Source organism: Miniopterus schreibersii (assembly GCF_964146895.1).
Source record: "Miniopterus schreibersii genome assembly, chromosome: 1".
NCBI classification, from domain to species: domain Eukaryota; kingdom Metazoa; phylum Chordata; class Mammalia; order Chiroptera; family Miniopteridae; genus Miniopterus; species Miniopterus schreibersii.
Genome location: NC_138101.1, coordinates 61,094,460 through 61,110,188, shown reverse-complemented (window position 1 = coordinate 61,110,188; position 15,729 = coordinate 61,094,460). Strand labels below are relative to the sequence as shown.

Here is a 15,729-nt window from a genome sequence, read left to right as displayed (position 1 = left end):
CAGCCGATCAATGACTCTCTCATCATTGATGTTTCTACCTCTCTCTCTCCCTCTCCCTTCCTCTCTCTGAAATCAATAAAGATATATTTAAAAAAATAATAATAAAAAAAATAAACCTACTGAAAATGGAATGATGGATAGCTATACATTAGTTTGTTAAGTACCACTTCTTACTCAGCTTAGATATGATATATCAACACTGTCACACAACTGAACACACGCCAGTGTGCTTGCAGCTATACTGACATCTCCTGAAAGGCTGCTTTAGCAATTTATGATTTAGAGCCTCCACCACAATATATATCATCTCGAAAAATAGTTCTTAATTACCAGCACAATATTTCAAAAAGTCAAGCCAATGTTTTAAAGGATGTCTTATATGACATAATTATAGCAGAGAACATGAATACCTGCATAACTATATTTACTCTCTTCAGTGAATTTAGAAGTAATAAGATATATATCTTTCTATATTATGCCCTTCCTGCCAAATTTGTAGTTTCCAAATGCAGCCTTCCACAGATCAATCATTTTAAATACATTATACAATGCAAGCCCATTCCTGTTGTTACATAATTGGGTTTTATTTCATCAAGGTTGAAAACAATTTACAATTTGATAGTGTTTCAAGTTTATTAAATAGGATTTTATTTTTATATGATACAGTCTTCTCAAAAACTGGACCATTTTCACATAGCTGCGCATGGTTTTATGAGCCAGGCCCCAGGGCTAAGAGCCACACAGGACAAATTAGATTCATTAGGGCCAGTGTGTCTGATTAGAGCTGTGGAGAATCCACCAACACAAGGGCAAGGTTGAGAACTCACCTTTCATCAAGGCCATGCTCTGCATATGGTAGAAAATCAATAAATATTTTTTATTAACTGGCCCAGTAAAAAGCTTACAAATGCTTAGATAGCCTTACTATTTTGTTCATTCAGTTTAGAACTTGGTGCTTCTCAAATTTTAACTGCATACAATATGAATCACCTAGGGATCTTTTTTAAAAGGCAGATTCTGTTTCAGTTGGGTTGAGGACTTAGTTTATGCATTTCTTACAAGTATCTAAGTGATGTTTATGCTACTTATCCAAGAAATAAACCATGGATAGAAAAGCTATAAGCCTTCCTTCAAAATAGACTCGTGCTTATATCTTTGTGTTGCTTCTAACTTATCAGAATAATTGTAATCTATTTATTTGACTACATTCCTTTCTAAACTATAATCTCCTGGGGACAAAGACACTTACAATTCAGTGTCTAATGGATAATTAATACCCAATAAATATTGACCAGCCAATGAATGAATATGTACAAGATACACTTTTATACACACCCTGAAATACATGTAAACACTCCCCTAGCTACCTTTTCATAAAAATGTCACCAGGGCATTGGTGATTTTTCAAAATCAGAGCAAAATTCATAATTATAATCATGGCTAATAGTTTTTTAGTGCATTGTGTGTTAATGCATTTAATCCTCACAACAGCCCTTTATGAGGTAATGTTATTATAATTCCCATTTTAAAGGTAGAAATGGAGGCAGAGACATGTTGAGTGCCTTATCAAAGTTTGGACAGCTAGTGTCATTGCTGGGATATGAGCCTAGTCAGTCAGGCTCACCAGCCATACACCAACCATGAAAATTAAAAAGAAAAAGAATCTATCTGTGACTTTGTCAGACTTTTTAATCTTAATCTGTTTTATATCTGCAGAAGGAGGATCAGACACATTATAAAGACTGCTCTGCAGAATCCTCTATCTAATCCACACTGACGTTCTTGGATTTAATTCTATTCTTGTGCAACCCCACAGGTTTATGTTATAAATCAATCTGTAACTTTTTGGGGACACAAATGTGAATAACAAAAGGTATTCAAAGGTTGTCCATCAGAATAGGGCACTTGGCTGGCATAGGGAGAGAGACCAATGAAGGAACAGCACCTACATGAATATATGACTTTATTTTTCTCTTCTTATCTTTGCATATATAAGAAATCCAGGGAAATGGTACCTTATGGCGGTATTCTCAAATTTGGGACTTGCAAAGATTTTAACATGTATCCCTAGAAAAATATCAAGGACCTATTCCATGTTCCTGGGTGGCGTTCTCTTATGTGGGCACCTGAATTATAAATCTTTGCATTATCAAGAAAAAACAGAGACTGTGCATTTAAACATCAGCTTTCTTTATGGAAGATAATACATAGCATTGTTCTTGAAGAGAAAAAATCTATTTTAAGAGATAAATCACTATGGTAACCATTTCTCTGCTTAAATTGAGAGAGGCAATGCCTTCTGCTACTGGAAGATTCTCTCAGTTTTTAGCAACAGCTATTACATGTTATTTTATATTGGGCCTTTTTTTGTTTTATACTAAATAAGTTTACTTGTTACCTTAATGAAAAATCCTTTGTCATTCTATAGAATGGCTCATATTGCATATTTCACTATTAAATGAAAATTTTATTGGTTAGAGCATTCTCAAAGATAAAAATAATGATAAAGTATCTGTCTCATCCAGCACATTAACAGAGGGTCATACATATCTTGAAATAATCAGGTGGTTCTATAGTCAATTATTTCAAATATCTTTAAATTTCATTTTTTCCAAAAAACCACTTCCTAGATTAATAAAGGAAAGTTAATATGTATAATTCTGTACTTTGCAAATAACTACATTATTTTCTTACATTGGGAGATCTCCTTCCTGCTCTCCCATACAGTTATGCATGTGTTGTAACAAAAAAGGCTTTCCCAATCAGTGGCAAATATTTTTCAAATTTCCTGTAAACAGGAAAGACCATAAAGTTTGTTCTACTTTAATAATACTTCCTCAACCTCATTTAGCCCCTTTAGTGCTTGCTGCACTAAACCAGAGAACTATAACTTCAGAACAATAATAATTTCAATAATAATAACTATCACTCATTAAACATTTGCTATGTACCAGGCCCTGTTGTAAGACTTCACTTGGGCACTAGATTTACAAATTTAGCACAACTAAGGGAATCCAGAGACAATGTACATTTAAAGAGCTCAGATTTATTTATTTAAAAATATATATATATATATCCCAGCTGGCGTGGCTTGGTGGCTGAGCATTGACCTATGAACCAGGAGGTCATGGTTTGATTTCCAGTCAGGGCACATGCCCAGGTTTTGGGCTCGATACCTAGAAGGGGCTTGCAGGAGGCAGCCAATTGATGATTCTCTCTTATCACTGATGTTTCTCTCTCTCTCTCCCTCTCCCTTCCTCTCTTTGAAATCAATATAAATATATATTTTTTAAAAAGATAATATTTGGCATTGATTATAATCTATTTTAATCTTCACAATGACCCCATGAGCTTGCTAAGGGACCTTAGATATCTTACAGATCAACTTCCATGCCCTGTAGCCCTCTCTGAATCCACTGCACAGGTTAAGAAACAGTCATTTTTCCTTTGGTGTCACAGTTTATGAAATAAAATAAGAAATGCACTGAATGTAAATGTATTAATAAGACCTCAGGAACAATGGCTCATACTGGATAAAGAGAGAAAACTGGCTGGTGAAACATAATAAATATTCAACATTCCAAATCACAAATACATAAAATGCCAGTATTTTCTATAATAGTACATGAAAGCACCATACTTTTTGTTTGTTTTTTTTGAAATATCCCTGGTATTCTGAATTTATATTTGATGTAAGCAATGATATTATGAGTACTGTACTATATTTATACATGAGGGGTCCTGGAATTTAAATATTTGCATATGCATCAGATGAACATACTGTGGTTATTTGTTACTGTTAATTCTTTCTTTTTTGTAAGAAGATAGATGAGTAAATCACAGTAAGAAAAAAGTAAGCATGCTTATGATTTTGGTAGTTTGCTATAATATATTGGTGTATGTAAGACAATCAAATTATTTAATCAATTAGATTTTTTCTTTATATACAACTATTATTTCCAATAAGCACCTTCATAAACTATTTTTTCAGTATTAACCATAAAGGATATAATAAAAGCAATGCAATGTACTTCATCACTGCACCCGATAAATACTTGAAATACAACAATGTGATGAACTTTCAGTATAAATAATTAACTGTACCACATCACTAAAAAATTTAACAGGTTAAGTGTGTCATCTCATGACACAAGTATGGCACCTAGTTTTCCCTAATTCTGTTCTATGCTTCCTTTTTAAAAAACAGCTCTGTTTATATAGCACTGCAAAGTTGCAAACTAGTGGTAACAAAATGGATTTTTTACCCTTTTAAGTAGATAAAAAAGGACAATTTCCACTAATTATTATAAATATGTGTTCTACATCAATCATTTCTTATGCCCTGTAATTCCTGGGAGCAAGGCCCATTCAGCCAAAAAGAATGATATTATTTGAAGTCTTTTGTAACATAGGTAAATTACTCCTTGCAGTAAAATCCCAAAGGCTTTGCAAAATTTCAGTTAGGACAGCTGAGAGTAACTGCTACATTCTAAAGGTCTAATAATCTTTCTGGCCCTTTGGGAGTACTTAATTTATGAGTTATGCCTAAATACCCTAAGGAAATTGAAATGGGCAATTTCTTTATTTCACTGTGCATGTTCAGACTACTCATTAATCCTCAATTATTAATCCTAGTAACTCTCTTTGGAGGCAGGAAAGAGGCAGACTCATTAATATTGCCCCCCAAATAAGGAAAGGCAGCTCTGCCTGCACCCACCCACCGCCCTTCCCACTGCCAGGCAGCTGGCACCTGAATCTGACCAGGGGCACATATCCATTGGTCCTCAACACACTAGTCACTAAAACTGCTTTTTAATCGGCTTAAATGGGCTTGTTTATTTTCCACTTTCCTATTATTGAAATAGAAATGGAAAGCTGCTTTCAAAGACCAGCCTATCAGCATCCCCTTCCTCGGCTGGCCTGACCTTCAGGCAGTACAGCTGCCTGAGTTGAGTTAAAAATGGGCTGTCAAGCTGGCTTTAATTTCTGCTGCTCTGCCTCCGAATGTCCTCCCACTGATCTGTTTATCACACCCTCCTTACTCCTGTTGTTTTCCTTACAGAGTTTTTAGCCTGGACAGCTGAACCTTTCAAGGCCCTAACCTGCAGATCCTTGTACCAGTGGTGACAAAGTAATTCTAGAGGGCCGGGAGCCAACACTGGAACCCCCTGCTGGCTGGGACAATCTTTCCCCGCAGGCATTCCAGCCCTTTCCTTCCTGGGACCCGCCACGGTCCTTGGGAATGGCCACTCTGAGCGGTCATCTCCTACTGGCACACCAAAGCGGGAAAAGGGTGGCTTAGAAACTTTGCAAGAAAATATGTTTGGCTTCTTGCCAATGGCTTGTTGCTGCTTCGCTTGTTTCCTCTCTCCCTCGGTGCGCGCAGGTTCAGGGCCCACAGCATTAGCCCTAACGGCTTATAAAACTGTATCTTCATTGCCCAGAGCCCCTTCGACCCTCCCTAACCCAAGCGCCTTCCCTCCGGCAGGGCTCGCCGGGAACCTCTGCCCCGGAGAACGGCGATCGCCCCCGGAGACCGGGCTGGTGGAGGAGGCCGCTGAGATCCCACTAATGGTTTTGTTTAGTTTCTTGGCAAACTCCCCTTCATTCAACCTCCCGGCGCTCCGGAGCCAGGTCTCATTAGAAGAGTACCAGGCTCACCCTTCTCTCGGAGAAGACGCATTAGTCATAGGTGAAGCGGCACGGAGAGTGCCAGGCGCCGGGGAGCCAGTGGGTGAGGACCCTCCCTAAAGGCGAGCCTTCGGGGCCGGGAAGGAAAGCGGATCTGAGCGCGCTCGGCGGGGACAGACCCAGGGACGCGGAGTGGAGTGGACTCGGGGAGAGGCCAGAACTAAGCGCGTACACGGTGCTCGCTGAACAGGGATACAAAGCTGAGCAAAGTGTTCGTAGGACACAGCGAAGCCTCAAGTCAGAGTCACAGACAAAGGGCAGAAAGCTTCCCGCTGCCCGGGACGGAATCTCTCCGACCGCACCGGCGGCGGGAGCGCGCGCGCAGGCGGGGGTCGCGCCGGAGCCTCCAGGTTGGTGGCAGAGGGGAGTGGTCAGTTTGGGGATAGCAGTGCATCCCGGATTGCGGTCCCTGTCACCCGTGGCCCACCCTGGAAACAGCAGGTATCAACAGGGCTGCAAGCTCGGCCTCAATTCCCCGCCGCTCGCCCGGGGCGCTAGAAGCGTCGGGGTGAATGGCGAGCGGACCGGAGGCGGGGCGGGGCGCGGGGCCGGGGCGGGCGGCGCAGGTAGGCGGGGCGGGGCGGGGCGGGGCGGGCCGGGGCTGGAGGCCGGGCCTATAAAGCGCTCGCCGCCCGGAGGCGGTGCAGTTCAGTGGGGCGGGTGCGAGGTGGGCTGGGGCCGAGCTGGGCGCGGACCACCGCGGGGGTCTGCAGGTCCCTGAGCCCCGGAGGGGGAGGCTCCGGAGCAGAGTGCCTGCCTCAGTGTACCCCGCAGCCTCAGCCGCCCCCCGGCAGGTGAGCGAGGCGGCGGCCGGGGTGCGGAGCGAGCAGAGGCTGGGGCCTCCGCTGCCCGGGCCGGGGAGGGGGGGAGGGGGGAGCGCCGCGGGGCCGGTCGGCTCCAGGTTTTGCTAACTTTGAATGAGTTTCAGGCTGTGGCAGTGGCTGGCGTCTCCCCTCGCGAGACTGCAAACCTGAGTTGCAGGGACGGGTTCCTTCCCTTTGGGAAATGAGTGCTCGGCTGGTTCGCGCGGGGTACGCGGGGCATTTTCGGAGCCTCCGCGCGTCTTGCGGGCTCTTGCAAATCTGCCCTTGTTGCCTGCTTTTTCCAGCGCCCCAGGCCGTTCTGCCCCGCGAGGGAAACGGAGCCGTTGACCATGGTTGCAACTGGCAGTTTGAGCAGTAAGAACCCGGGCAGCATTTCAGAGTTGCTGGACCATGGCTTCCACCCGGGGAGCCTGCTGAACGGTGAGTTTCCCGGCGGCCCGTTTCTCTCCCCTCCACAGATGCGGTCGGATTGGCGGGTGTGCGGCGTCGCCTCTTTCCTCATTGGAGGTGCCACACAGTCCATCCGAGGAAACTTCCTTCCAAACTTTCTAGCATCTTCTTTCTGGCCATGATAGTGAAAAACAAAAGTAGCATAAAATAAAATACTGAGGGCTGTTTTAGGTCTGGTCTGCTGCTAATAGGCTTTGGGGGATGAAAAATTACCTAGGTTCCATACCCTACTTGGTTATGACGTTTTGGTGAATGTCAAGTGTACAGTTATGTGTGTTTTAATAAATGTAACCACCCTGTAATCACTACCATGACCCTCTCCCCCTAAATTCCCATGTGCCTTTTTGCCATCAATTCCCCACTCTCCTTCTCCCCCTTTACTTTTGTCTCTAGGGTTTCATGGAAATGGGATCATATAATATGCACTCTTTTGTAGCTGGTTTCTTTCCTGTAGCTTAATTATTTTGAGATCCTTCCATGGTGCTGCTTATGTCAATGTTTTCCTTTTTATTGCTGCGTAGTATTCTATTTGGGGAAATATCCATTATTCCATTTTTAATGCCAGAAGGAAATTTTAACACAGCAGTGTTAAAATTGGTCATACTGTTATTAGCAATTTTAAACAGCAGTTCCTAAGTTAACACATTGCCCTGCCACTGAGGAGCTGTGTGGGCATAGACAAATCATTTAGAAGGCAAAGTGGTTGATGATCTAATTCTCTAAAATTCTCTATCTTCAGCATATGAAGCCTTATAATTTGGAATGCATTTGTTTTATTTAGTTATTTTTAAAAAAACAAAACACAGTGATCTAAGCAAGTACTAGATGTGGGGAGAGGAAACCACAGCAGCCATCGAGGGTGAAGTAGGCTTAGGGAAGAGAACTGACAGGACCTCTGCCTGCACACCCTGCTCTATTGACTGTGTGTATGGCATCTTGCCAAGTGGTAGGATTAATTTGGAAGGTAAGTGACCAAGTGCAGACCTATCTCTTCTCCTTTGCGCAAATCTAATTTTGTTTTCCTAGGACTATTTTGTTTTTCTTGGCCGTGGAAAACTACCCAGCCAGTTATAAATATCCCAGTGAACCTCAAAGGTCTTCTTTGAGCAATTTTTAATCAAAGAGGTTGAAGCTAAAATTGGAATTTACAGGCCATTCCAGTAAAGACTTAAAGAAAGAAACAGATTTAATAGATATTTAATATAGCTCCTCAGATTCATCCTAAGTTCATCACTTAAGAACAATAGCAAAAATTTGGTATTTTAAAGCAATAAACTCATATATTCTCAGAGTCAGAAGGTAACAGTTCCTTAGTAAAAAAAAAAAAAAATGTATATAACCATTTTTATTCCAGAAGTAATGCATGTTCTCTGTAAAACAAATAGACAATATTCTTCAGCAAGTAAGGGGCAAAAAATGAAAGAAAAACACTAATAATCTATATAGCCATAAAGAGATTTTTTATCCATAGTCTTTAAGATTGTGTGTGTGTACACATAAATTTCAAGAAAAATGGTTGTATCTTATCCACCCTTTTTTTCAAAACCTTTATTTCATAAATGAGAGGTCAGATGACTTGCTCTTTTACCCCACTAGTTAATAGCAAAGTGAGATCAGGTGGCCCCAAAGAAATACTAGAAACAGGTAGATGTGGTAGAGACATGACCAATGTTGCTATCTAATTTCAAACTTCTATTTTCTACAGATTTTGACTACTGGGATTATGTTGTTCCTGAACCCAACCTCAATGAGGTGATATTTGAGGAGACAACTTGCCAGAGTTTGGTTAAAATGCTGGAGAACTGTCTGTCCAAATCAAAGCAAACGAAACTCGGTTGCTCAAAAGTCCTTGTCCCTGAGAAACTGACCCAGAGAATTGCTCAAGATGTCCTTCGCCTCTCCTCCACGGAGCCCTGCGGCCTACGAGGGTGTGTCATGCATGTGAACATGGAAGTGGAAAATGTATGTATAAAGCTGGATAGGATTGTGTGTGACTCTAGTGTGGTGCCCACTTTTGAGCTTACACTCGTGTTTAAGCAGGAGAACTGCTCATGGACCAGCCTCAAGGACTTTTTCTTTAGTCGAGGTCGCTTCTCATCCAGCCTCAGACGAACTCTGATCCTGAGCTCAGGATTTCGACTTGTTAAGAAAAAGCTTTACTCCTTGATTGGAACAACAGTCATTGAAGAATGCTAAAAGGGAAACATTTAAAGGGTCCTTTTTATGACTGGATAATAAACTGCAGCTGCTCAGTTACAGTCATTGTAGTTTGCCCTGCCTGCTCTCAAACAAGAAACCCCAAATCAAGTTCATCTTCTGTATTTCATAGTCACAGCAACCCCAACTAAAGGGATTATTTTGTGGCTTTTGAGAAATGACCCCTTTGTCTGTATTATATCACTTTTTTTTTTTTTACAAAATGGAATGGAATGCAATAACGAAGGAAAAGGAGGAGTCCACTTTAGTTTTGTATTTGACTGCACAAAGCTTTCTGTGTAGTCTTGCTAATAGACTATTAAACCAACTTTGTTTAGTTTGATTTTCATATGGCTTTTTTTCCGTAAGTTTCCAGAATGATCCTATCAATTACAGAATTTTACTGAATGATGCTTAGTCCATCAAAATTTTCAAAAGCCCACACCACCAATTTCTACTCTAGTTTAAAGGGTTCTTACACAAAAGGTTAGAATTAAGTGGGTGAGAGATTAAAACTTAACGCCATGCAAGAGTGAATGAGAAACATCACTGGGAGAACAGAACTGCTTCACTGTTTCTTGACATCCTCTCCACTCTCCTGTTTGTTTTTTGTTTGTTTTTGTTTTTTTAAAGATTTTTTTATTGAGATGGAAAGAGAGAAGCATCATTGTGAGAGCAAAACATGGATTGGCTGCCTCCTGCATGCCCCTTACAGGGGATTGAGCTCACAGCCCTGGCAACCTTTCCAGGCATGGGATGACCACCAGCCAACTGAGCCACACCAGCCAGGGTTCCCTCTTCTGTTTTAAAGAGGTGGCAAAAGCTAGAGCTGCCACTTTAGTAACCACAGTATTGTTTTAAATAACTTTTATGGTACATATAATATAAGCTCAGTTTTTCTAGTTCTCAAGTGTCTTTAAACTAGAAAAGAATGGAAAATGTCAAACTGTTATTTTGCACGTAGTTGATTACAATATGTGAATGCATACGGGGATAAGACCTGAGTTCTCAGATCCCATCCCGTTCTCACTCACTTGGTAATCTAGCTGCTTTTTACTATTACTTATGCTTAATCTCAGATGAACCCTCTCACCAGTCAGTGTTATCTCATCCCTGGCCTCTCCTGGGAGCTCAAGTACCTCTCCTTGACCCATTCTTCAAAGGAGATAGCTGCAGACCACCACTGTTCATTAAGTTGGGTCTGTTGCGACAGACTAGAGAATGAAAACGGCCTAGTTAACCAGTTACCGCACCCAGCTTTCTTCAACCTCGGGCACCTGTACCTAGAGAGCAATAAAGGCCTTATTTTTTTTCTTGTTCCTACAACCTAGATCATTATTCTTTTTTTATGCTGATGAGAGAATATTACCTCCACACTACAACGTTCATTTCCGCAAGGCCTTCACATCCTTACTGTCGGTCACAGTGAGGACTTGATTCAGATCTTCTGCACAAGCTACCAGAGCCACTTTACATGCCTGAGGGCGTAGGGACTGATAGATGTCGGGCTTCACCCTGGCGTAACTCCAAAGCAGGAATATCTTGTTACCGATCCTATGAGTGACCTAGACCCTCACTATTCACAAAGCCCTCTCTAAAACTGGGCCAGCTTAAGTCAACCTTGTTTTGCATATCTATTATTGGTTAGCGCTCTGAAGGTCCCTGGTTCTGTGGGTGAGGCTTCTCAGGCAGGATGTAGGGCTGTTGTCCCTTTTCCTCTAACAGCTGTCTTTGACTTGTCTTTTATGCTCACAAAGTGGTGACAATGGCTTATGGAGACTCTTAATTAATATTTCTGTTCAAGGAAATTAAAGCTTGTCTATTTTTGACAATAAAGCATCCTATATTTTTCATTTTTGTCCTCTGTCTTTTCTGAGTTTATTCAATGATCACCCTAAAATGTATTTGACAGTATTTGAGGGAAGATGACAAAACATTTATCTCTTTTAAGTGTTTTGCTTTATAATTTTTTAAATACAAAAATAAATATAGGAAGACAATAATTTGAGCACCTCTGGCAGCTGCCTTTAAAAAAAAACTCATTGTGTAAAGGCTTTTTCTATAGTTTTTCTAATGACCAAATACAAATATATCAAATTGTGAGATCAGTGTACATTTTTATTTTTATCAGAATATTCTCTTTGAACAACATATCTTTCTAATTTCACTATTATTCATCAAATAGAATTTTTAATTTTGTTTTAAGTATGACTTTATTTGATTTCAGAGAGAGGAAGGGAGAGGGAGAGAGAAAGAGAAACAATGAGAGAAGGTCATTGGTTGGCTGCCTCCTGCATGCCCCCTGCTGGGGATGGAGCCCACAACCCAAGCATGTGCCTGACTGGGAATCAAACCGAAATCTCGTGGATCCTAGGTCGATGCTCAACCACTGAGCCACACTGTCTGGACATTGCCCTTCTCTCTTAATGCTCATGCCTGACTCCTGGCTTGCAGGGCTCTCACACCCTGCATTCACCCACATGGCTCACAGCCACATGGATCCCACACAATGGACTAATGGATTACAACTAGCCTGAAGCTCTGCTTGACTCAGCTCCCCCATGAAACAAAAACTTTGGGCACTGACTTTGCTTCTGGCTCTGCTGGAGCCCCAGGTGCATCTTTTCCCAGACTGGTTTAAGGGAAATGGGACTTTAGAAACCGAGGTATATATCATCACACAAATAAAAATCACTCATTCTCACATGCAAGTCTTAGAAAATTCTTTTTCTCAAGATATCATAAGAACCTGACCACCAGAGCCCAGTGGGGAAAGGATTCCCCATTTCCACCGGTGGACATCCCACTTCCACCAATAACAGAAATGGATTCAATCTCCTGAATCTTATTTCTCTAATGATCTATATCCTCATGGAGTCAGCTTCATATTGCACTATAGACAGTTTTCCCACTTGCAGAAGTAGAAGGACGTACAGTATAAAATTTTTAGGTCTATTACATTCAGTTTCCAGTGATCTATACTGGTTTAAACAAGTTATAAAAATAGCAAAAGAGCAAGATATATTGGTGGCACATGAGGAAAGGAAGGGTACATGGTAATGAGCTGGGAGGAGCATCATGCAGATACTCAAAATCCTAGACTCTGCCGTTGATTTGGAGTTCATAATACTCCAGTGGATCCTCTGTATCTAACACAGAAAAGAGGAGAGAGGCTGAAGGATCTCATAGGGAATTTAGCGGCCAGGTAGAGGAGTGATGGACATGACTTCTGTCTACATCCCACATAAAACTCAGTCACACCACCCCATTCCATTTTAAGAGGGGCTGGGAAATGTGGTTGAAAAGTGTGCCCAGGAAGAAATGGGCCTGATGAACTGTTTCTGACACACAGGAAGAGGCAAGTTAGTCTATGAACTAATGGAGAACCCAGACACAGACCTACACATATATGGAAAGTTGATTTATGGTAGAGTTATATCTTTACATAAATGGGTAAAGGGTGGTATTTTCAATAATTGGTACTATAATAATCATTTACCTACACGGCAAAAAGAATGAAATTGGATGAATATACATCAAGGCATAAAAATCCATTCCAGGTTGATTAAAGAGTTAAATGTGAAAGAGGGTCTTTCAGAAGAGAATGTAACTTTAATTATTTTGATGTAAGGGAAAGATTTCTTAAATAAGATGCAAAAAGAAAGGAACTTCTGTTTATCACATAACACTATAAAGAGAATAAAAATACAAGTCATGACTGGAAAAAAGTATCTTCTACACTTACAACTCAAAAAGAGTTAATAACCAGATATGTTAAGAATTCCCTCAAAACAATTAGAAAAAGACAAACAACCCAAAAGAAAAAATATGCATAAAAGCTTTGAATAGGCACTCTCAGTAAAGGTAACTCATATGGCTGATAAACACAAGAAAAGATGCCCAATCTAACTAGTAATTAGGGAAATGCAAACTAAAAGCACAATAAGACACTAATGTATACACATCCACATTGGTCAAAAAAAAAAGAAGTTTAAAATCTGATCATTCAAATGTTGGTGAGGATATAGCAGGGGAAAAACTCGCTGCAGCATGCCCCCATATATGTGAATTCAGTCTGGCATTCTTTTGTAAAGTTGAAAATAAGCATATTTTATGAGTCTGCAATCCTATTTTTAGTTATCAAATCTAAACCAATTTTCTTCAAACTTTTTTGTTTGTTGTATATCTAAGAGAATTTTGTAAGATTACACCCTCTGCCTTATTTTTAAATTGCCATCTAAAAGTTTCTCCCAAATTATAAAAAGTTGCAAATAACGTAAAGTTCCAGAGTGTGATAAATACCAATCTTTTTTAATAAAATGTTTACATCACCTTGTTAAATGTTTTCAATTGACTGTAAATAGCATAGTAATTTAACACCAAAATTTATTTAGAAAACACTGAAATAGGGTCTTCCACAGAATAAATTTTCAGTGTTACTTCTTAAAGTCTAGGTTTATACTGAGTTTTACGTTATATATTTTAAGCTTGACAGTCTTCTTAATATTTCTTCTCTACAATAAAACCAAAATAAATTAAAATTAATTTTTTTTTAATTTTCTATGATCATAAGGCTCTTAATTTTTTTATTGAGTTAACTTTACAAATAATAATAGTGCACAATGATCGCAATAACATTAAATATGTTTTCAAACGTTCTGAAACTATTAAACACAAAAATAATATTATCCCTTAGTGAAATGACTCTTAAATTAGATCATTTATAGATAAATATTGCTTTTTGCTAGAATTAGAGGATTAAGTATCTTTTCCTATTTTTTGTTTCTATAGATGTAAACTCAGAAAACATAGTCTTCATATCAGTGAGTGGATGGGAATCGAGAAGATTTGGTTACTACAGTATCAATTAGTAATCAATCTTTGAGCTACTTTCAAGACATATGCCAAAATCACATAAATATCTACCACCAAAATTATTTTAAATAATAAATGCATGGATAATTAAATTTGGTTTTCTTTAAATATTGTTGAAACCAAGGATTAAAAACCACCTGATTGGCAAAATGACTTGTTACTTTGGTGTATTAGTCTGCTCAGGCTGCCTTAACAGTACCATAAACTGAGTGGCTTAAGCAACAGGAATTAATTTCCTCATAGTTCTAGTGTGCTAGAAGTGTGAGATCAAGATGTTGACAGGGTTGGTTTTGACGGGGAACTCAAGAAGTTAAAAATTTTTAGCTTTAGTTATATATTTAATAGGCTTGGTACTTAATGCATGTAGAAAGATATTGTCCCAGGAACTGAAATATATGACCAGACCTACCCTGATTCCAGGAGACCCAAAAGCGATTCAACCTTTGTGCCCCAGGAGGACTACAAGTGATCAAGATGGTATCTGAGCCATGTGCTCCAGGGCGAGAACGTCCCAGCAGATGAAGGGATGCTAGAAAAACCACCAGACTGCAGCTCTTTTATGATTAACCTCTTCCCTGAATTCCAAACCCCTTACCTACTTTTTCCTGAATTCCAAACCCTTTACCTACACTTTTTTTCCTTATAAAAAAGGCTGACTTGAGATGAGATGTAAGATGGTGTTTAGGGTACATAACCCGCCATCTCCTCAGATCGCCAGCCATCTGAATAAAGCATCCATAAAGATTCAATCCTTGTCTCTACTTAGTGGTTCTGGTAGTGACAGGTAGCATGGATGCCAACTTTTCCAGCTTTATATTCTTGTGAGACCTCTCTTCTTTGTCTTGTTGATGGCTGTCTTCTCCCTTGGTCTTCACATTGTCTTCCTTTGGTACTGTTTGTGCCCCAACCTCCTCTTCTTATAAGGACACCAGTCATATTGGATTATGGCTCACCCTAATGACTTCATTTTAACTTTCATTATCTCTTTAAAGACCCTGTCTCCAAACACAATCACATGCTGAGATACTGAAGTTAAGGACTTAGACATAGGAAATTTCGGGTGACACAAACCAATTGAAACAGCCTAGGTGGGAGAGGATAAGAGTCTTTCTAGAGAAAAGACTATTTATATTAAATACAATATGATGATAATAATTTGTTCAAGAGTCACTACAAGGAAAAATGAACTGTCTTTAGTGGCTGGATATAAAGAAGAGAAAAAGGAGGGTATCAGTAACTTCTAGTAGTTAGGATTTTCTGTTGCTTAACGTGGACAGTAAAATCATCACCCAGAATAGGTAATGAGAACTTATAGAAGCTACCATAAGACTAACAGCTACAGATATTATATCTGGCATCATTTCTCTTTTAATATCTGCTTTAGGTGGAGTTCCCTGGAAATAGCCTGAGATGGAGATTTTCAAGCAAAAGATTAATGCCCTTTTGATCAACACCTCTGGACAAGAGAAGGAAGTTGAAATGACTGAGCAAAGGAAATACCTAACAGTTGATACTTTCTCCTTGAAAGGCCTCACGTTATCCCTCAGGGAGCTTTCGAGTTAGACTGTCCTTCAGAGTTATTTCCCCTGAGACAAGAGGTTTGACTTTTATCCTTTCCTTCGTTGACCAGGCTTCAGAAATCAGCTGCCTGAGATAGGTGTGTGTGACTTTGGACAAGGCAGCACTCTTCAGC

The 15,729-nt window shown here is 40.1% G+C and overlaps 1 protein-coding gene across 3 annotated transcripts; it reads left to right on the top strand.

The window, feature by feature from the left end:
* Positions 1 to 5,684: 5,684 nt before the first annotated feature.
* DDIT4L (DNA damage inducible transcript 4 like) lies at positions 5,685 to 11,012 on the top strand. Of its 3 annotated transcripts, none has more exons than XM_081136608.1 (3): positions 5,685 to 6,041; positions 6,800 to 6,935; positions 8,671 to 11,012. In XM_081136608.1, the coding sequence occupies exons 2-3, from the start codon at positions 6,845 to 6,847 to the stop codon at positions 9,159 to 9,161; spliced, it is 582 nt and encodes a 193-aa protein (XP_080992734.1). In that variant the 5' UTR covers positions 5,685 to 6,041; positions 6,800 to 6,844; the 3' UTR covers positions 9,162 to 11,012. The 3 variants fall into 3 exon arrangements, with proteins under 3 accessions (XP_080992734.1, XP_080992733.1, XP_080992732.1); XM_081136607.1 differs by lacking the exon at positions 5,685 to 6,041 and adding an exon at positions 6,055 to 6,132; XM_081136606.1 differs by lacking the exon at positions 5,685 to 6,041 and adding an exon at positions 6,274 to 6,485.
* The last annotated feature ends 4,717 nt before the right edge of the window (positions 11,013 to 15,729 follow it).

Coding starts and splice junctions, on each gene's coding strand:
- DDIT4L (XM_081136608.1), top strand. CDS start 6,845: ATGGTTGCAACTGGCAGTTTGAGCAGTAAGAACCCGGGCAGCATTTCA. Junction 6,936..8,670: donor CCCGGGGAGCCTGCTGAACG/GTGAGTTTCCCG, acceptor TATTTTCTACAG/ATTTTGACTACTGGGATTAT.